The sequence below is a fragment of the Adelges cooleyi genome, unplaced genomic scaffold (genome assembly GCF_023614345.1).
Source record: "Adelges cooleyi isolate 19-005CV unplaced genomic scaffold, UGA_ACOO_1.1 ACOO_flye_CR_arks_rails_tigmint_CR_PRNA_21, whole genome shotgun sequence".
Taxonomy (NCBI): domain Eukaryota; kingdom Metazoa; phylum Arthropoda; class Insecta; order Hemiptera; family Adelgidae; genus Adelges; species Adelges cooleyi.
In genome coordinates, this window is record NW_026095871.1 from 3,692,080 (window position 1) to 3,716,427 (window position 24,348).

At 32.5% G+C, this 24,348-nt stretch overlaps 1 protein-coding gene across 2 annotated transcripts in view; it reads left to right on the forward strand.

Annotated features, from left to right (window-relative positions):
* Window positions 1–452: 452 nt before the first annotated feature.
* LOC126834536 (lachesin-like) overlaps window positions 453–24,348 on the forward strand; it is a 51,478-nt gene continuing 27,582 nt past the window's right edge. For both annotated transcript variants that reach the window (XM_050566540.1, XM_050566541.1), the window contains exon 1: window positions 453–742. In XM_050566540.1, the coding sequence (XP_050422497.1) occupies window positions 667–742 (76 nt within the window). In that variant the 5' untranslated portion in view covers window positions 453–666. The remainder of the gene's footprint in view (window positions 743–24,348) is intronic.

Below are 24,348 nucleotides of genomic sequence, written 5' to 3' on the forward strand. Positions count from 1 at the left end.
TATCTGTAAATAATAAATAAACCAATTTTTACCTTTTTGTTTATTGAGTTATAAATTATAATTTATAGTGTTATTCGCGAGTAAACTAATTATGTACTATTCGTCAAATTATTTATTGTCTTGTTTTAATTTTATCCAACTCTGAAGATAATATTATAGGATGTAAGTCTGACGATATTGCCAAATACTATTTCCTCACAGAGTCATGTCGGGCCGGATTGAGTGATTGTCCCGTTCAACATTGACCGCACTGGCTGGGTATTAAATGAAAAATTAAACAACTCGAAAATCGACACATGGCAGTGGTATTTTGGTAAAATAAAAAATGATTAAACCGAAAAACAAACGAAAGATCAAATAGCACATGCGTGTGGTGCCGCCCACCGAACGAGTAGGAAGTCGCCTGACCAAGTCTCGCCGCCTGCCGTGGCCGTTAGTGCTTTGAACCAACGTCGGGTTGTAAGTCCACCCTATGTGCTTGCCTGGGACGACTGTCGGTATTTATATCGTAACACGTGTTTCGACCTGTGTCGGTTGAAGTTTAAAAAATTAAAAAAAAAAAAACACAAACTGCGAGCTAAAGTATATATCTAAACCGTTTCGCCTAACCAAAATATACTTATGGAGTACTCGTTTGGTTAGAAACTTTATCTGACAATTAAGGCCATGTTGTTGTTTAGTCAAAGACCAGATCGGTACCTCGTCATTTGGCTGTTTCAAATACTGACCGTCATATGTGCAGGTAAGTCTTCGTGAACAATTTTAAAATATGAACGTGGGAATCACGTTAAATCAAATTAAATAGTATTTTAAGATTTTTAAAAAATGTATACATAAAATTACCATAATCGTGTAGCTTAGCGAGCCATAATGTGATGGTTCAATAAAATAATAATTTTTGATAAAAAAATAACTTTATCAAAACACTGATCTAACAAGTGAAAACGTTCATTAAAATTTAACTTTATCGTTTAGATAAAGTGAGTTTTCACATAAAATGTTGACTCTTGATCGATACGTTACACTTTAACGGAAACTGATAAATTCATACAGTTTCCGAACGACATAAAACGAAAAAATTATGTTTTGTGGAACTTAAGTTTACTCTTTTTTATTTATACAGTTTACTTGCGTTTTACAAAAACTGATAAAAATTAAAATTGCGATTTTATATCATTGAAAGGTAATTTGAGTTATTTCAAAATAAATCTACTGCACTGCCAAACACTATGTCTTTTTCATAATTATGCTTCCTTATTTCTATCCAAATCGTCTTATGAAACATATTGTGTTGTTTTCCAAATCAACCATTCGTTAGTTCCCTTATCCGCGTTTTCATAAATAATTCTCCCGTCTTTTATTTTTTGTTCTTCATATTTTAATTTGGATTATTTATACATTTTCCCTTTTGGTGTTTTCTTATTTAATTTGAATGTACTGGTAATCCCGTGATTAGTCCTAACATCCTGGAATAATAATACCTTTATTGTTTCACTTCTTTGTATTACTACACAAAGTTTAGACTTATTCTGGTAACCTATGATAGTACCCAATAGATACTAGCCGGCTGACCCCAAACTTCCACTTTTTTTATACCTACTCAGAGTGAGACAAAAATACATAGGGTTAGGATTTAATATTAGACATTTAAAATATCTTGCTTAAACCCACCCTAGAGATTAAAAAACTGCTATTAGTCGATATGAAATTTGAATTTGGGTTGGAATAACTGCCAGTAATCGAAAGTCGAATTGGTGACTATGCTTAACAATTGTCTTTGTTGGTTGTTTAAATCAATACAGTCAAAGTATGATCACAGTACCAATTAACATGCCAAGTCGTAAAACTTTATATTATAATATGTGGATTGTTTGGCGAAACGTACTTTTAAAATAATGCGCTCAAGTTGTGAAGATGAATTACAACAAGTGTTTTATCATAAATGAAAAGGTAAAAAGGGAAACAAAACTTTTTTCAGTACACTGTCGTCATTGTTATAAGAAAAAAGCACTCAAGGCATAATGATTACAAGGTATAAAAGATGCCGGTTAAAAAGGTGTGCAGTTATTAAAAAAATAGCAATGCCGCGTTATGTACCAAGTTTTTTCCGTAGGAAATACACATATATATGAATCCTAACCACTTTCAAAAACTCTATAACACTAAATATAAATAGGTTTTACCAGATTAACTTTTATACGAACAAACAAAATGAACGTGCTGCGTAGGAATGGATTTTAATCTAAAAAGTTATTAAATTTTATGTAATTAATATAGCTGTTGTTTCACAAGTCATTATTTCAATAGCCTCAATGATACTTGTGTGAAAAAAACAAGAATAATTTCCACTCCACATTTTGTTTTAAACATTTATTAAATAATTAATTTGGTAGACGGTAAAATATAAATAAGCACGCCGCTAATTAATATTGTATATAAATAAGTGTACAAGCAAATGGTCGATAATTTATAAATAACTCAAGACATATTACTCAAGACAATTTTATTTTGTCCCTGAGAAATATTATTTTATTTTTACAACTTTACCGGCGTTCTTGATTATGTATTGACCGAGAATCAACTAATATTAAGAATATTAGCGAAAACTTGAAATATATCTATACTGGCGGATAAATTAGCAATTTAGATTACTTACATAAGTTATCATTCATTATTGCTCAATACACTTAGTGAGACTAAAACACTAAAAGTAATTTTCAATTCAGTTTTATTGTAAAATTATTAATTACTATTTGTAGCACTTATTCATGTTTTAATATTTCAATATTTTACAAATAAGTATAGATTTCAAAAAACTCTTATAAGGCGGTAAAGAATTTGGTAATGTGGATAAATTCAAAAACTTGGATTTAGCTCATTTGACCCGTACAAAATATTTAGACTTATATTTCTAGAAACTCTCTCGTCTTCATTTTTAAAATTTAATTTTTTTTAGACGACAGATGTCGTTTTTCTTTTTAAATCATACTTGCAACTATGATATTGTTTTTCGAAATATGTTAGACAAATGTGTTTAGTTTAAAACAAAATTTACATTTACTAAAGAACTCAAATCTCAATATAATATTCACAGCTCAAAACAAATGAATATTATTATTTTACTTAGAGTGAAATCATGTATCTAACAGTTGCACAACAATAACATGGCGCACTATCTATGTACTTTATCCTAAGTTTAGATTGTTGAGTATCTAGTTTGAACATAATAATATTGTCTTCGTCGAGATTAAATACTATTGAATCACACAAGCGCGTCAGACGATTCAAGAGCTTTTAATGAAGTTTCAAACACACAAAGACAACATTTCCTTTACGCTCGATCTACTATTATAACAACATGGCAACACCTTATGTCTTATTATATTTAAAATCGGTTTTAATCTGGTATCAGATTGTACCAGGTACCTGGTATAAGTTCAATTTGTGGCTGTACTAGTGTACGCACGTTTTGAAAAGTCTAGAGGTAAAAACCCAAATTACAAAACAAAACTTGATTTTGAGAATACGGACGAAAAAATGAAGTAAAGTAAAATTGTCTACAAAATACCTACATTTTATCGTTTTTTTCGGCTTTAACAGGGGTCTACCCTAAATATGAATGGACGTAGTCTTTCCTTTAAAGTTTAAAGGTACAAAATCCCACTGCTAACTTATTTTCGAAAAATGTACCATATAGTGATTTCACTTAGTGGGCCTTTCTTTTTTGTCAACATGAACCGTTATTATGTAAAAATATATTATTTCAGACATTTAAGTTAGACTAAAGATTTTTCTGAAACTATGTATTAAATATTTTTTAGGTAAACACTAGATCTCCAAACAAAGTGAAACAAAGAAACTTTCATCACCCTTTCTAGGGTATAGGGCTTGAGATATTTTGTATTGGTAGGTTTAATATATATTATACAATAATGTACAACCTTTCCGCGCTAATTTTAAATATTAACTTTGAACCTACTCGCACTGTCTGTACTTAAAATACATACTTTAAAGTCAGAAACATGTTTACTATTAGGAGGTGGTTTTTCTCGGTATTGAAGGGAAATTGTAGTACTTCCAACTTTGGGCTTCATGAAGTACTTTCGGGGAACTCGATTTCTGATGTATGAGCTGATTACATGAAGACCTCGGCATTGTGGTTAAAGATTTATTATGGATCTAAGCGGGAAAATATAAATATAAAATTTTTTGTTAAACCAATACCTAGTCAGAGCTCCACATTGAAGCTATTACTCGGATAGCGAACAATTTAATGTTTTATATTTCTTAACAAAAAAAAAAATTTCATTCAAGTCCAAATGCTTTACACCGGCCACGGTTACTATATTCAGTATGTTGAACGCAATTGCATTGAAAGCTTTGCAAAACGATACCCGTTCGTTAAGACCATATTATAAGATCTACATGTATCACATATAGTGCGTATAAACGGCTAATATCATACAGGTAGCCGCGTATACATAATTATTATTGCTATTATTAATCGTGCTTAAATTTTAAAACCATCTTTTGTTATAGCACATATACACATTGAGATAACGTACCTACGGTATTTTCTGTTTTTAAACTGCCGTTAACCGGAAAAGAACCGGGTCGTTTCCTCGGCAGTCCCCGGGGACGAAATCGCACATAGGCGAATATTGTATAATATTTCTCGCGTACTTGCCGCCGAGTTTTGCCCCCATCTGCCGTGTAGCGTACATGCAGTTCTTAAGGATTAAAATAGTTACCCCTTTCTCGGCCGGGGCAATAAGACGACCGTGCAGTTTGTTCAGCCGCGGTACCTATACCCGCCGAGCCGCGGTTAATCTGTTTGCCGACCAACCCCCACGTGTACAAACAATAATATATATATATATACAATAAAAGCGGCCAGTGTTGACAGTGTGAGCCGGAAATTTCAGGTATCTTCAGGCCACTTCAATATATATATATATATGTATATACATATAGAATAAAGTATAGCGTTGTGTTTACTCTCAGACGGAATACAAACCGTGGCCGGGAATTATAATCCTCTGGCCGCGTTCGCCGCGCGTCGTCACCGTCGCCGGCGTCGTTTTGAGCGCAAATAATAATCACAATAATTGCATTTTTGTATTAATTATAAAAAAAACGAGAAGAACGCTTAAGACGGTAGAGTAAAAAAACCCGCTTTGGAAATTCGACAGACGACGGCGACCGTCGGTTATTCCTCGGATTGTTTAACAATCACGTTCCCGTATAATCTGAACATCAATAGGAATATAATTGAACGACTGCGGCGACCGAGTACAAACCGAGACGTCTTTCGAGTGGAAAACGAAATTAAACACTTTTAACGTAACACTGTATACATTATCGCCATTATAATAAGTGGCCGCTGACGACGGCACGGGCGATACAGTAAAAACAAATATATATTATAGCAAAACGCACAACCGGAACAGTTCGATTGTGTGAACAAACGACTTCAACGGGAAAGTTCATAAAACTGCATGAACTGAATAATTTATTCTAATAAGTCGTCAGTCTTGCACGCATAAAAAAAAAGGCCTATTTATAAGTACACTAAAAATGTTATTGACTTGTTTTACAATTATAGCTGTTTACAACCAACCAAACAAATACTTTTCAAACATTATCGCGATTAGTATCGAAATATTAATTTTATACTTTGCTGTCTGAGATATTATTCAAATGTTTTTTTTCTATAATTTATTCGAATAATTTTCAAACCATAATATACGGTTATTGAATAATAATTATTTGAATAATTAATTTCCATTAAATAATTACTATTTATTTTTAAAAAAACACTATATTCCACTGTGATCACTACCGTCTACCATTTTATTATGTCAGTTTACATTTACAAAAAATAAAACTCAAAAATTATTCAAAATATAATATTTTATTATGCTCTTTGCAAATTATGATACTTTGCACTGCTCTCAATTTTATACTGCTGTCACTTCCGTCCCTCGTCCTTAGGAGACCATAGTTTCTACGCGGGTTAACACTGGATGCATTTAATGCTTGGACTTTTTAAATAACGAATGATATTGTACAGCAATATTGATAAGTATTTTGATCTGGCTTGACAGCTCTTTTTTAATAACAAAGGGATACGTCATAAAAAATGTTACTCAAAGGATACAGTATTACTTAATATTTACCATCTAGAAATTAACATGTTTACAGTATCGAAAGCATCCGAATACACATGTGCTCTTAAGTGTATTCAAATAAATCACTGTTTAAGGGTAGATTTTAGTAGATAATTAATGTTAACTTAATGTGTGTACACAATTCCATTTCGCATTTTAAACTTATTTAATTAATTTTTAAAAACAATTTCGGGAAATCGTACAAATAGAATATTTTATAATTTAAACTTGTACTAGATAAATGTTTAGTATATAAATAAGAACTATTTACATTTTATCAATAATTTCACATATTTTGCTATAAAAATATTTACTTGATGAAAATTTTGAACCCGTACTCCACGTTTTAAATCCTTCAACTCATAATAGGAAAAAATGAATATACCTATTTGTATCGCAGACAGCAAAATCTTGGAATACTTTCAAAGAAATTTGTGTTTCAAAACCGTTATATTATCCTAAATGTTGTTAAAATATTATTTAAACTGTTATCACCTAGATGAAAATATTTACCTTTATTTTATTAGGTTCTATAAATGTTCTGTGTACAGGTTAAATAGAAAAAATTCAAATCTCATTTATAATTTTTAGACATTTTAGTGACGGTCAAAATTGGGTTTTAACCACCAGGTGTGTTAGTTTTGCCTAGACGAAGACCGGGATCCCAAACTGTTTTTTTTTTGTGTACAGTAGGAACATAAAATCACCCCACCTCCCCCAACAAAAAAGAGGCGACTGGTAAAAATTAATAATATTCATTGCCATCAGCCAACGGTCGATCACTGCGGTCAGTGCTTAGGTATGGATGCGCTGTTTTAACGAACAGAACAGAAGAGCTGATAATATCGGATATTTTCATTTCCTCCACATTAAAAATACATGTAAATACCAAAACGTTTTCTTTGTGAATTCATTACGGTTTAAGATCATTGCGATCTTACGGAGCCCCTCCTCCTTCCCCTCGCTCCTTCTCCCACCCCCCACCCAAAGTCGGTATGTACCGTGTATACACGTAAGGAGATAATGCCGAGTACGTGCTCGCCGGCGAGTTTATCTTTTAGCCGATTTTACCCGGGGATAATGCCAATGCAATATTCAACGTGCGGCGGTTAAAAGTTGCCGTCAATGTTTTTTAACCGGCGAAAGCAGCCGATGGCAGATAAAGGACAGGCCGCGTAAAGGGCTTTTCGCCAACCCTTCGCGGTTACGATTATCGTTCCGTTTGCCGATTTCGCCAAAGCGAGCACAGACGACCAGGACCTTTTCATCATCATTACATCTGTGTGGCTTAATGCGGCATAACGTACCGCCGTGTGACCGCGAAAATCCAAAACCGAAACGGCACCACATAACCGAAAACGGCACCCGAGATTAACGTGAGATATTATATTATACTCCGCGCTTTGCTACTAAACAATATACAATTATTATTATGATCAGCATAAATTCTCAGGACGTTATAATAATGATACATGTAAATTATTACAGCGTCTACGGGATCGCGGTACGGCGTTACGCGCTTAGTAATAACGTTATGAAAATGTACACACGGCCGCAGTAACCGGAATGGGAGAGACGAGCTGGCGAGGGCCATAACGTCTACCCCGAAATTGTCTATTTTTTTCAGTAAATGAAACGCTCACCTACCCCTGTACAATATTGTAATTCGCGTAGTTATCTCAGCGGTACTCTTACTTTGAACGTCCAAGCCCTTGCCGAAAATAAATCCTAATAAAAATATTCTACAAGGCGCATGTTTATAATATGATCGTGAAGTATGTATCAATACAGCCATTATACAATATCTACGAGGCCAGTTATTTCGTGTGAAATAAACAAAACAATTTTAACTTGTATTCAAAATTTTTTCAGATATTTTTATGTTTAACACTAAAAAAATAATATTTTATTGTTTTTTTTCTGTGATGAAAACAATGTCGTCGTCCCAAAATGTTGACACTGACGTCAGTTCAGTCGGTATGTATGGTTTTTTTTTTTGTGAGTAGAAAATAGATGGTTTAAAAAAATAATAGATATCAATAAAAAATTAACTCTTCATATTGCGTAAGTACCGAATTAAAAAAATAAAATCACAAGGTTTGTATTAAAAAAATACCTACTCAAGACATTTTTCAGTTTGAATGGTATTTACAATTTAAATGTTATTTCAAACGCTCGCCTTGTATGCTTTCCAAAGTTTCTAGGTCTTTGTGAATCTAAGATTAACTTGTGCAATAGTTATTATGTATACATTTACTAGACAGTAGACTATAGCTCGAAGGTCGTCGGACCGAAACCCCTAATGGCGCTTTCTCTCCGAAAAGCAACTCTTTTGACCGCTTAAACAATATTCGTCGAAATTTTAAGTTTTGCAGAACCAATTCAAAAAGCGTCGAAAAACTGTAGATTGCGGTTGGGAATATTTCACTGGAAACCGCCGGAAGTCTCCGTTGATATTAGTACTTGTACACACACACCTCATATGTATATATAATGTTTGGTATTGGGCATTTGATATTATTCAAGGCATGCGTAAGTTTATACTTCGATCGTTCCTTACTCTGCTCTAGAGAAACACACCCTCCCCGTCTGCTGTACACAATCTTGGACACATAATAAATAATAGAAGTAAGTGCTTCAGTAGTAAGCGCAAGATTCATCACTTGTCAGCTACTTGCAACTTCGAATCTAACCGGTTTTAATTATTTAACACACGTCTAACGACTTATACGATTTTCTTTAACGGTGGTTTTTTTTATTTTTTCGTTGGCATTGTCATTTTGTTATAAAACTTACGAACAAATTGTCTTGCCGTCGCCAAACACAAAAACGTGCCTGAAGTCGTTCACCAAGCTACGGAATTGATTAATTTTTTATAACCCTTTATATAGCTGTTTAAAGAGAATAAAAAAGTTTTTTAACGTAGCTAATGATTAACTTCTGAAAGTTGTTTTTCGATCAGGATATTTAATTATAACTTGGAAATAAAAATTAATTGTGACCATCGAATACGTTTTTAAAACTTGTCCTTGGGGAACTACACTTTAATTATTTATAGAGTGTTTAACCGGCAGTATCATATACTTAAAGTATTTTATACTTGTAAGTTTATTGCCGAATTGAATTAGCCAAAATGGAGACTCATTAACAATATGACATCCTCTTTTCCACGTTTTACTAACTTATACATTATACCCGATTGGTTAGGGGGAAGAGGAACACTAAAAACTATAATGGAAAATTACATTGAGAAAAAGTCAGAAAATCGAATCGACATTGACAAGCAATAAATGAGTGCCCACTTAAGGGGATTGCACGCAGCCTATTTTTTGACAAAAAAGCCAGACAAAATGTCGACTACTTAGATTATCTGATTTCAGTTCTGCGGCAACTTTACTAGGTAATGTAGAAAACAGATTTTGGATTTGTTCCTCTTTTTTTTTTTTGTAAAAAAGTTAGGTTTTAATGTTGAAAAAATTGCAAATTTAATTGATTTAATTACAAGAAACTGAAATTTTTGAATGAAAATTGGCTTCCTACATAACATAGTAAAGTAGCCAAAAACTTTGAATCTCATTAAAGAATTGAAATTGAACCATCCTGTGTAGTCGAAAAGTTGTCTGGCTTTCTGGTCTAAAATAAACCAAAATGTCTTTTACTCATAGAAAAAATTATTTAAATTAAAAATAATACCCTGAAGCTTATACAAATTAACGGGTAAATTAATTGACATGGTCAACATTTATTAAAACCTCTTTTTTCTTAAATATTGCTTTAAAAAACTCCTTAAATACAGACCTCCCCCTAATTCAATTTACTTATATAAAGACTGATAATAGCATGAAATTCTAAATTATGTGTAAATCTATATACATTTCATAATTTAATATAATATCATATTTAATTATGATTCAACAGACTAGTGTTACTAGTAAAAGAATTTCATTTACTATATATTTAACCAAAATAAAATATTAAATATTGTTATACGCATCAATTATGTAAAAAAATGAGCTGTCTAATTTCAAGAAAAATAATAATTTACATTTTTTAATATTTTTAGCTTCGATGTGGAGTTGAAAAAGTTTTCCATCGTATTTTTTTTTTGTGTGTAGACTGTAGACCCAGTACAGTTTTAACCTCAGAATGGATTTATAAAGCCAGTCTTTGGATTTTGAACCTTACATCAAAAGTACATTGTACAACAAAAAATTGAAAAAAGTAAATTGTGGAAAATACTCAACTGTCTTTAGCCAAAACCGGGAAACCGATCTCGATGTAGTTTTATATCGGTGGAAAGCAGCATGGACCGTAATAACTAAGTCAAGTACCCGCAGTGACTCTGTTAACATTATACAACTAGAATCTGCATAGATACTAGATAGTCACGCCTTCCTAGCCATTATAATTCATAAGCAAATCATAAAAAATAAAGGATAAAAGAAATAATATGTAGGTATAATACAATACCCTCGCTTGCTTTCCCCCTTATAATTAAAAATGGAAAATGCTATAAAGGTATATTTTTGTTTCGTTAAATGTGTACAAGGTTTTGTTTCTATTGCGGATTTACTTGTTAAACATAAAAAAAAGTACCTAAAAAAGAGTGACTTAAAAATTGTATAAAAGAATATATACATTCAAAGCCGAATGTGGTGAATTAAAATAATAATAATAAGAGGAAATGTTTTCATTAAATTCGCGTTACGCAAGTTAATTCAAAGATTCTCATTAATGTTCACGTCATTATTCGATATTTGTTTATTCTTAGTAAAATTCGACACTCGCACGTTCAAGCGTTGTTCATTAGAGTATGACACTTCGCTATTTTCTATATTGTTTTTCTCCCTCCATTAAGTTTTTATGTAATGATATTTCATGAACTGGTAAAGAGCCATTGGGATTAAAATTCACATGTGCAATGAAAAGGGATAGAATATAAACCCTGTCTTTTTTAGCACTGATTTTATATATTATGTACTTCACCAATTAAAAAAAAACCCACGCCATCAAAACTATCTGTTTTGAATGCTATATATGCGTACTACTTAAGTCAGATTTTTCGTAGTCTTTTTTTTTTTTTACTATTATTAGTCGCTTCTACGTTTAGATATGGTGCGTACATCTACTATACAGTTGTTGTGAGAACACTCAGTGAATTTCCAAACATTAAATGTATTATACTAGGAATACTGATCAAACAATGAATGCATTGGACGTTAACGTCAATTCGACAATACTGTTTTGGTGTGTGATTAGAGAAGATTTCAAAAGGGTAGTTGTTAAACGGTCAGCACAGCTCAAATGAACAATATGAAGGGTGATCGCAATAATCCCGATACCCACGTAATCCGATAGGTATTGTCAGTTACCCAAACACGTTTTCAGTAACAAGTAGGTATTATTTCTGTACCAGTTAATAACTGTGTTAAAACCCGAGGTGAGGCAACAATCAAAAAAATTATGTTAGAACAAGAGTCGATTTAGTACCTACAGTAAATCACAAGAACATTTTTTTTTCTTAATAGCGTAAGAATTAAATGTTTTATATGTTATGTTTTAATCAATTAAGTATAAAATTGTATGTTTTAATATATATCCAAGTTAACCCCAAGTTTACCCAAACTCCTTTTCATGACATAAATATAGCTTAGAAGTACTGGATACCAACATTTTACACTATAAATAACCCCAAGTCTACCCAAAGACCTTTTTTAAGCCACAAATATAACCAGAGATACTAGATACCAAAATTTTACTCTGGTTTTACTACAATTTTAACCCTAATATAACCCTAACTTGACCCCAAGTGAATTCATACTCCTATTGCATGCCATAAATATAGATTAGAAGTACAAGATACCAAAATTTTACCACTATTTTAACCTAAAATAACCCCAAGTTAACCTCAAGTTAAACATAGGCAAAAATGGTTATAGTTTTAAAACAAACTTATTATTTTTTTAAATTTTATAATGTACTAACATCTAATGTTGAAGAGTACTCGATCAAATAAAAATTAATTTTGATTACCTTACCTTAAATTACATTTAAAATTAGATCCATTTGTTTGCAACTACTCTACTTAAGGTCCTATTAAAACGGACTATACAATATTTTATACATTAAAATTGCCATTCTAAACACTAAAATAGTTACTTCAATAAAACATGAACACTATTAACTAGCGATGACTTATGTAAATAATAATATACAGTTGATAAGATAATCTAATCAATACTCCGAAAAAAACTGTTTTAAAATTAAAGTGTCTCACCTCTAATATCTATCACCAGTGTGCACTTAAACATAAAACATAAAACATAAACATAAAACCGTACAATTTTAACAATGTACATACTCTGTTTACATTTTTTATTTTAGAATATTTTTAAATATTTTATTTTGATATAAATGGTTTTAAAATAAGAATTATGTTTTGTCAGGTATACATAATTTTAGCACTAAAATGTAGGTGTAGTTGCGCCTATGTCAACATCATCGCTATTTGACAATACTCGTTTTTCTCGTATCTCGTGCACCGTTGTACATGTTATTTATTTATGAATAATACACGGAACAACAAAACTATTTCATTGTATATCCGACTGGACGTTTGGTCGTGGGCACGAACATGGTCGTGTTTGCTGCACAGGGACGGTGTATCTGTAGCTGTTCGTGTAAAAACTACTACACGACCCGGATCGAATAAAAAGGGGCGAATCGCCAGGCCCCAGATGGTGACCGACAGTAATTATAACGTTACAAACATATAAAATCCTTGACAGTTCCCGTGATGGACACTTTAGCCGTGTGGGGGTCGGCAAAGTAATGAAGGGATTTGTGTGTGGTAGTAGGAAAATTCGCGATTCGTCTGTGTGTGTGTGTGTGTATTTTTTCGTTGTGATGAATAACACACAGCTTTTCAAAAACACACCCGTCCGACTGACTCTCTCTCGGTTTTTCTTTACCCCCCCCCTCCCCTACACAACCCGTTTACCATGTGAACGTGACCACATGACCAAGTGCATCAATCATAGTTCTAGCGTACGCTCATCTGGTGACCAACCAACCCCCCCCTCCTCCCCCTCCGCCGATATGATATAGTAATGTGTGCTCTCTACCCTTTCTATCGTAACATACTTGTAATAGCGTTATAATAGAATAGAATATTATTATTATACATGGTATACTCGAGAATACTGATGGAAAACGTGGTCCGTGTAATTTGTTATTGTTTTGTAGACATTATATAAATTGCATTATTATATTCCACTCTTTGCTGGTTAATAAAACGAACTGGTCTACATTATATAATATAAAAAAACATTCCGGTTAAAAAAAACGGTAATATTTCACGTTAAATTTAGTGTTAAAAGTTGTTTTAAGAAGTCGCATTTATCCGAGGTATGTATAGTGTTAGGTCAAAAAGTAATTATTTCGCTTTAACAACTCGAGCGGTAACACTTTTATACTGTTATGCCCAGGCAACGTGAGCAATTATTATTATAAACTCATTTCAAAAGAAACCAACGCGCAGATTTAGTCTTCGGTAAAATAAATCGCAATCTTAAAAAAAAAAGTAAGTTTAAGAATGTCTAGGTTCGTCCACGGTTTGCAGTTTTGTGTAATGGTTCGAAATCGTCGGAGGTGGGTCTATTTCTAGGTTTCAAGTACAGAAATGTGAATAAAAAGGTAAATAATAATTTGTACCTTTCTTGTGCCGTATCAAACTAAAAGTAATTTCATACAATTTACGTTTTTTGGAGAAAAAACAAAACAAGTAGTTAAGTAGTTTTGTGCTTTTTTAATTTAAACTTATTTTGCTTAATATAACAATATGAATAATAATGTGAGCAATTTGGCCTAAAAATTAGCAGAACTTTATATTTGCTGATATAAATGATGTTATTTCAAGTAAGAATAATACGTTAACACTTAACAGGTCAAATGGCGTGTATCCTTTATACAGTTCTCGAATATAATAATAGCGCCTTTTTTAAAGGTTACATAACATTGCCTTGCCTTTTCTATAAATATACTTGATTCGTATTGATGTACAGAAAGTAAACATCCACGCTATTGTGGAGAATATTAAATGGATAACATAATCAATACAATGTCTTTAAATTGAATAATATGCCGTCTGCATTTCCGTAATATTATAATGTATTATTAAGCATGAAGTAATGGAACAGAACAAGATGAAATTATTGCAAAGCTTAGTGTCGGATCAAAATCATAGACGATAAAATATTAAAAATGATAAAACCCCATTGGATATAAGAGGTATTAAATATATGTATATATTATGAAATAATTCATGTGAATTGTCATTACTTTTACATCTGCTTTTACAAGACAATATATAATGAAAATCAATAGGCGGTTTTTTTTTTCATTTTTCACCCTTACATCTGTGAAACAAACAAAAAACAGTATTATAATCCACCGCCCACCGGTTTTGCGTTGGAATATAATATTATCATACAACGTAAAAGTAATGTAAATACACGAATGAACTAGATATGGAAAAATAGTTAGAAAATGAAAACAATGAAATGAAACGATGATTAATGTAAATATATGCGCTGAGAGAACGAAATAAAAAAAAAACAATAGACTCCGGCGGGGAAGGTTTTTTTTTGTACAATTTTAGTGTATTTTTTCAAACACTTCTAATTACCATAAACACCCGCACGTGAATGTTTTTCATCTAAAGTACATACGATGTCAAAATAAATATAATGTATTATGTTTTCAATTTTTTTTTCTTTCTTTTTACTCTTTTTTTTTGTTGTTGTTGTTGTTTAACATTAATTGTATTGTCGACATGACAAGTGCGGGGTTAACCCTTTGCGGTCTCGGCCTGATAGGTCCACGCGGTCTTTTTGTAACGATGATAACAGTATAATAGTGCATAACGCGGTATAAGACACATATTATAATATTTAAATATATACCGACATATACCGGGGTGAAGAATTATAAAATAATAATAACAATAACAAACGCGGTTACACTAATAACGGGACAATAAAAATGAAAATGTGAAAAGTAGGCGCGAGGGATGGGGGACACCGAAGGAAAAATGAGCAGGCTTCTCTTTTATGTGGTGTGGCCTGCACAATAACGTATTGTTTACCATCGTCCTCTGACGGATACATTATTCAACGGTTCCCGGGCGCCACCTCCGACCTAAAGTTTGCTTTTACAACTCTTTTATGTCACTTCATGTGTACATGAACACACACACACACACACACAAGCAATGCCGGAAGATCACACCGCGCCGTTCTAGTGGTATTGCCACCACAGCTGATATCCGAGATGTCTGCCCATAACCTTATACCTATAGCTAGTTAAAATGAACTTCTCGTCTAGTTAGCGCGACCATCCCCCTCCACCCCTTTAAAGCCTTTTCGAAATTCTCCTTTTGCCATTTGCGCGTTTCTTCCGTTTTCGCTCGATCGAGTCGATTATTCCAATGTGGTCTTATCGCATCGCGTTGGTTTACCACACTATCGCCAGAGTCTGACCCCAATTTTTTTATTTTGCTTTCTTTTTTGTTTTTACAATCTGCAGTTTCGGACAAACATAAAATCTTTACCTTTTTCATCTGACGGCACGATAGTGAAAAAACATTTCTTGTCGTTAAACTATTAGACCCCACACAAACGCGGTATTTGAAGTGGCCAAAATCGAAATAATACAAGTAAAATACATTTTTGTTTAGAGTATTAAGGCAACAAGTTTAAAAAATAGTTGCTATTTATAAAAGATGTGATTTTTATACAGTGCACACCCTGTTGAAATGTATTTTCGACCCACAGCCGTCGACCTAAATAATTTAATAATTAATTTAATTAAAAATAAAAGTCGAGTGGAGGTAGTCGCCCTGTTAACATCGTAAGCGACGGTTAAACAATGAACCAAATGCACAAACAACAACCATTGGGTAGGTAGGTAGGTAGCAAGAAAAATATTATAATAATATTCCATGCATATAGAAACCTTAAACTGATTAATGCAATGTTCAGTTTACCTAACGCAATTTGTATATTATTATCATAAAGTAAAATAAATCATATGAACAAGTATTTTATGTTATTTTCGTTGACAGAAAAGTATTTGATTACCTTGAAAATAACATATTATAATTTATAAAATAAAAACAACAAGACACAACAGGTAAATAAAATATATAATTAGGTACTAACTCTTGAGGTCTATATTTATGAATACAATTAATTTTGTCTAATTCTTCGTAGTCTATATGTAAGTTTTTTAAAATTACTATATTATATTAGCTAAAAAATTACTACTACAAAAAAAAAAACAAATAAAACATATAGAACATTAAAATGAAATTAAACTAAACATAAAAAAAATAACATCCAGCGAGTAATAATAAGTAGAAAATAACATTTTATTAAATATTGCCACCAGATATAAATGCATAATATACAATTTTATTAAAAGTTACTAACAATAAGCTTTGGAATAAATGACTTTCTTGAGAGGAAATCGCGAAGACAAAGAGCGGAAAGGAATAAAAAAAAATTAAGCTGACAAAGTAATAAGATCCTAAATGTTCGTTCAGGTAGAAACCGCGACGGAGCACATAATAGTATAACCTCTGCTCTGTATGCTAGCGAGTCTGAGTTTAATGATAATTGTGTTTGTTTGATAATAGTTTTCTACAATGAACATCGGAAGAAGGAAAAAAAACAAGAGGAAAAATTACATGTATATATAAGAGAAGTTTGTTCGTTAAAATAAGTGTATAAAGTCTTCGGGTATGGACGTGGTGACGACCACCACAAGTTCGACAACTTTCGGGTTTCCCCATTTCCGCCGCAGTGTATAAACCGAGTTTGTTTTTGTAAGGCTTCGGGATATTATAATCAAATAGTTTTGCTTATTTCGTTCAGCCCGTTTGAGTTGCTATACTTAAATATTACCACCGTCGTGTTTACACGAATACGAGCTTACAAAAATTATAGCATCTTAAAACTATTAACGGAGCCTACAATCTATGTTTGCAATCGCTTACATAAATACATTTACCAATTCTTTTTTAAAACAAATATTCTGAATAAAATGGCTATCTTGAGTTTAAAACAAATGTAACAAAAATAATAGTTTTAGAAAGTAAAACACTTAAGAAAAATAAAAACCGTGGCGTTTATTGCACAAATGAGTATAAATTAATTTAAAAAAAAAATCTTAAGCATATTCACTAAAACATAAGTTACTTAATTTGTCGAACCATTGTGAAACACCCTGTAAAGTTAATAGACCATACACTTTTTTGTTGTATTTTTCAATGATAAAGAAATGGAACATTTATTATATCATGAAAAATGATTTTTTATTTACACAGAATAACATAACATGGTAACGATTTCAAAACAATAAACATATAGAAAACACAATAATTACACAAAACGATTATTAAAAAAAAAAATAGTACAATAATATTAAGATCATCTTAATAAGATGAAACAAATAAATATTTTACTGGGGATTAAACAGGTAGGGGTGGGAGTAGAAGGTGCAAGCCAGAAAGCCTGATTTCTGGCGGCCGACGTTGTTGACGGTTACGTGGAAAACGATTTTACAATAGGAAAACAACATGTAGCAATTAATACAGACTAAAGTGGTAGAAAAAATAACGTAACAAGTAAAAGCAATTAAATATATGAAAATAACAAAATACATTAAATAATAAATAATCATAAAAAAACATACTATATTAAACATTATTAGAAAGTGCCGAGCAATAAAAGGACAAGAAAGACACTAGGGGTTAATAGGAAATATAAAAAAGTAACTACAATAGATGAATATAAAAAGTAATGGATACAGTCAATATGGGCGTAATACCGATAAAAAATGGAAAAAAATAAATTGCGAAATGCACTAATATTAGAAATCAAACGAAAAAACTGAAAAATGTGCAAAATTAAATGGTATGCAAAAATTAATCCATCTAAAGCCGATCGCGCGTTCATGGGTTTGGCGGCATCTCCATTGGCTTGGTCGGTAGGTTGGACGTTGGCATTGGCTGTTTGCGAATTGGCTTCGGGCTTGGTATGCGCCATACAGTCTTAAGACTTTCATAATGTCAATTGCTATTGATAAAGACATTGCTTTTGGACACATAGATACTTTTTGATAATTAAAGATTTACAATGGAAATAGAAAACAATACAAATATTACATAAACAATTTAAATTCGATAGTCACAAATATTTATAAGACAAAACAAATACACGGTGAAATTAAGACAAGTTGATAGTTACAATAAAACAACGGTCGTCGTCACGACCGTTGATTTATTTGCAACATTTGATTGTATAAAGAAATGACAATAATAATATTATGAATCAAATAAATAATTACAGTGAATCAAATAGGTATGGCCTAAGTAAATCGAATAATTTTTCTAATTGATAGGAAGTATGCTCATTTTCAGCATTTATCTCACGTCTCAATTTAACTGTAATATAAAAAGTTATTTATTTACAACGTTGTTTGAATTGATATTTTAATGTAATTTTTTGGGGAATAATATTTTTCACCGTCGAGAAAAGTATGGGCTCTTGGGAGCAACCGTTTTCGGAAAAAGCGAAAATAACTAACTTTTTCTGTACTACGTTGTAAATTTATACAATAATTATGCAAACCGTACATTATTATGCGGTTAACGCAGTGATTGTTATTGTTTTTATCGCTTTGACTCGAGGTAGCCCTTTGGTCGTAAGTAATAAGAAAGAAAAAAAAAGACTATTAAAGCGTGAATAATCGTCACACAGCAAAAGTAGTGGAAGTGAAATACAAAGTTTAAATAGATTAATGAGAACGTTTATATACACCAAACGTTCTCTTTGTCTCTGTCTCACTCTGTTCTTGATAACCCAAATTAGTTTTGTGTCTCTACTGCGATACAGGCCGGCCGGGGCGGAGGGCCAAGGGATACAATGGCTATATAAGACCGTGGGAGTTGGCCATATTGTTTCGGATGATTTAACACTGGAGGTAAATAATAGTCGCTCTTATTATGTGTTTAGTAAAGTTTCTTTGTTTTTCCACTGCGTGTTTTAAAGTACATTTACCACCGCCGCAGTTATCGGCTGTGCGGATTTCCAGGCGATTTTGCACCACCCCCAAACCCGTTAATATGCACTGGATCTGCCCTCGACACATCGGATACTCATGACTGATGCCGCACATTATTGTCGTTGAATTATCCTTCGGTAGAGTTTTTTTTTTTATACGTTCTACCTTTTGCGTGTATTTTTAAGTATAATATTTGTATTAAATATTAGAATAACGTATAATATTATGTTTTTTGTGCCGGCGTGTACGAGCAAAGCTGCGATATTTATTGGAACTTATACTTAAGTCGGGCGATGGAAACAATGAAATATATATATATATATAGCTGCTGCCAATTGCGATAGAGTAGTTTGTATTGTAGACCCTTAACCGGCCGGCCGGTGGGGCCAAGAACACGTGGAATTACATATAAATAAAACATGGCGTTTTTATGTTGCTCGCTCTCATACCGGCCATGTTTTCCTAACAAGACTCTCGCTGTAGTTGTGCTTCGATGAACTCTTTAATTATTTAGAGCTCCGAAAAAAGAAAGACCTTCAAATTATATCATAATGTTATACTCTTTATTATAATAACGGTAAAAACTAGAATACAGAACCCAAAAAGTCATTGAACTTAACCTAAACAAAAGTTCTATTTTAAAAGCTATAATAAAATCTAAAGATAAATGTTTAATATAAAAGTTTTCTTTAGACCAAAAATTTAAACATTTTCAAAACTAAAATTATCATTAGAACAAAAACTTAAAAAATCTTGGAATTAGATACAAGTCTTAACCCAACTACAAAAACCAGGACTATAAATGTATTTGTTCAATTCAATATTTTATATTATTAATAAAACTAATCAAATTTTAAGCGCTTTATTGTAATTAATATTATTTATTAGTAGCACGGTTTTAATTTTAAATTCTATCGAAACTCATTTAAATTTTTTACAAACGTGTTCCTGATGTGAGTGTCGTTGTTGTTACTAACAACAGAGTGACTTGATAAATATGTATTTTTTTAAATATAATAATAACCGCAAAAAGTTCTATAATTAAAATAATAACTAATTAAAGCATACACTTTTTTACGCACACAATATGTAAAACAGTTCAAACGAGATGTAATTTTTTGTTTTCATAGTAATGAATGTAAATGTAATGAAAAAAAATATCGAAAAGCGAGAAATATTCTCGTTTAACAAGCAAAGCTGACAGATCTGCAAACACCCATTGAAAAGGGTCACTAAACCGTCAAACTTATCTTGCCTTTTGTACAATAATAATTATTTTTCGTCTGAAAATTTAGAGATTTTACCTCTCAGGTTTTTTTATTCTGTCAAATTATAGGTAAGGTACGTGTAAGATTAAAAAACTAAGGATTTCCCCTCCAAAAGAAAAAAAAAGAAGGAAAATGTCAGTAAATAAATGAAAATCACCCATGTCACCGAAAACCGTCGAGTTTTTACCTTACAACATTTTTACAAAATAAGCTTTATTCAAATTTTTATTTGTTTTCTTTTTAGATGACAAATGTCATCTAGATTTTCATACGAGTACAATTAAAAAACGCAGAAGCAATTAACGTTTGTTTTTACGATTTTAGAACACGACACAAATTAAAATAAAATTATATTATTGTTGTTATTGGAAACAAAATACTTATTAGTTATTATGAACAAAGTACTACAACACACCAAAGTGCGACTGGGAAATTAATAATAAACATTTTGTAATAATAAATACATTTTTAAAAACGAATCGAAAATTAAAAAATATATTTTATTTTATTTACTATTATTACTTCTCTGGCTCTCGTTTTATCGTTTAGCTTATGTTCTATGACATTGTTACAGAACTTTGTATAGTTTAAACACATAGATAGATAAGTCACCGGTGATAAAGAAATGAGAGACAGAGAAAGTTGTTGGTGGTGGAAAAGTTTAGAAGACAATGAAAAAAAACTCGACCCCGCTTGGGACAAATAACGTGAAGAAGAATACCTTGATCACCACGAAGAAGACTTTACCGCTTTACTGGCCTATGAGGAATAAGCGTGTAGGAACAGTGGCGGTTGCCTAGAGTTCCATACATATTATATTGATGCTTATTGCTTTGCGAGGTTCTCATGGAATATGTTTGTACAGTTAACTGTATAAAGATACCGAAAACTTTTCAAAAATGTCTTGTAATTAACAATTATTTTTTTTCTAATAAAGTATTATCCAAATATTTGTTGGTCGAGTCATGGCCGATATCGATTTGTGTGCAAGTGATTTCCGGTTGTCTGCTAGTTGCAAGATTATTATTATTGTAAAATATGGATTTAAAATAGTTTCTATTGACGTTGGGTCACGTTTACTTTACGTATTCTGGTAGCGGATTTTTGTATTTTACTTTTTAGTGGCGGAGTAGTGTAGTTTCTTTTTTAGGACGTTATAGACTCCACAAAGTAGTACACGCAGAAGAGTCTGACAGTCATTGCAGACGCGAGGGTTCCGTCGGTGTTTTGAGTATGTAAATATATGCCGCAATCGTCAAAGGGCGTTCTGTGTGTGGTAAGAAAAATTTGTCTCGCACTTCAAACAGAGGAATAGGTGAGTGAAAATGCATAAAGTAAAACGGTATATAGATATATGATATAACCGTATCAAGGGGGATTTTTCCCAGCGGAAACACAAGCGCGGGGCTTAGAGAACATCGATTTCCCGTCAAACCGACTTATTACGGAAACGGGTTTTGGATGCGTGAACGACATTTAGAAGAGAGAAAAAAACAGGCGTGTCTTAGAATATCCTTTGTGTTTAAGTAAACTTTACGGCGCCGAAAACTGTGACAGTTGCCGCGTAGAGTCTGTAAAATATGAAAAAAATACCTACGTTTGTTTTCTTCAAATTTGTTTTTTCTTATTTTGAGGCGTGGGGACATCGGATATCCTTTTCCATATTATTTACCCCACGCGCGATAACAAATACTACATACATATACATTGCATATGAATTCTTGCCTAACATAACCTTTTATCATACTTGACTTACTTTACGATTAAGGTATTATACTACTTATGTACTTTTTTTTTCACACACAACTTTACTCTTTTATCGCTAGAACTAAGGGAAAAAATATTAGCCTTTCAATGCAGACGATGAGACATCATATTTATTAGCTATGATTTTTTTGGTCATTATGCAATTGTATAAAAACTTTACATTTATTAATGCCAGTCCAATAAACATAAAACATAAACATTGAGGCACGTATTTCAGAGCCATGAAAACATATTTTAACGAATTTGAGCGTTATTACACTGGTCACCGAGCTTTCTTTTATTATCGATTGATGTTTACTGTCTACTTCACAGAATAACTTATAATTAAATAAGTCGTATAACAACGGCAACAAATTATTATAGACAGACGACATACGTATGAACATTAATACAAAAGACATAATATTAATGTAAATGTATTCACCAGGTTTAATTATTTGTCTTAAAATGTAAAACAGTTGTATTTTGATAACGTTAGTTTGCGCTATTTAATTGCATTTACTTGTCCCGCTTCATCGTATAGTTTCATCAGGATAATCCGCAGTGGCTTCGAGTGGCCGTTATCAAAAAATAAAAAAGCAACGGGTTCTTAACATTAATCAAATATGGCATACTAGCGGGTCGAAATACTTTTGGTCGACGAACGCGCATTTCTCACGTCCGTCTGTTTTCATTGCAATAAGTGAGGGGCTGAACTCGTAAATTTCTTGGCGGTACACAACCAAGTCTTATGGGATTGGCCGCTCATCCCGAATTTATTTCTACAATGCACACGACTTTTCTGGAAAACAGTTACTGGGTGTGTACGCAGGGTGTTGGCAGCAAAAAAAAAAAGAAAGTGGACGCTTAGAATAGAGTATATAGTAGTGACACACGCACTTTATTTGTTTTTCCGATCCGGGGAAGTTCCAGGTTCGTGGGAATTCGGACATCCGACACAATAGGACCGGCCTACTGAATAACTCCAGTTTACATATTATTAAAAGAAACGAAAAAGCAGGTAAACCGAAGCAAACGTTCAGAAAAAAGAAAAAACAAGATCATTTTTTTGTTGTTTTCCTTTTTGGTCCAGCTTACTTATTTCTATACAAACTCATCTCCAATACCTATGTGTATATTAGTTTACACCACCGTCAGCAATATTTCCATTCACCTCCGGCTTTATTTTTATTATTATTATTATTATTCCTCCTGTTGTATTTGTTATTCCCAAACGATTTTTATTCAAATCCAAATACGCCGTCAATCACTTAGGTCTGTCCCACTACGGACACCCGCCCAGAGAGCGCGTTTGCTCTTAAATAAAAATGGTAAAAATATTTACCGTATACGAACAAACCGTTACAGGGAAATACTGTTGCGGAAATCCGTTTTGTGTTTTATCATAATCTTCGGCTTTTGTATTACTTTGCATTGAAATACCGAACATCGGGCGAAAATCACATGAACTTTAAAAAACGTGATTGTTTTTATACGGGACAGCCACGCGGAAGCAATCAACCAAAGTATTGCATTGTTTATGCAAAAACAAAAAATACGAGTAAAACATTTAAATCTGCTAATAATGCAATAGCGCACAAATAAAGAATAATATTATTATGTTCGTCTTAAACGTGGCCAAACGGAGAAATAAGACAAATCGTCTCGCGTGACATTCGCACTAAAACAAGATACCTGTATGTATAGTTGCACGTGCGACATTAACCAAACACGGTGTACCAATATGTCTACCCGTGTGTACGCCGTGTTGGATTAATTTCGAGCAAACGTCTTGACTCGAATAGTCGGTGACCACATTAAAGCGTTTGCCGAGAAAGTACATTGCACTTAACAGCTATTTATTTGTATACGTCTTCAAAGGCTCATCGCTGGGCGCTGTATAATATTCACAACAAGACCGAAACAGAACATTCCAGTTTTCTTTTATTCATTAGGTAGGCATCATAACTATAGTGCCCGAAAATAATATGTAGATAATACCAAATTAAACCGACGACGGAGTTGCCTCAATCGTTTAC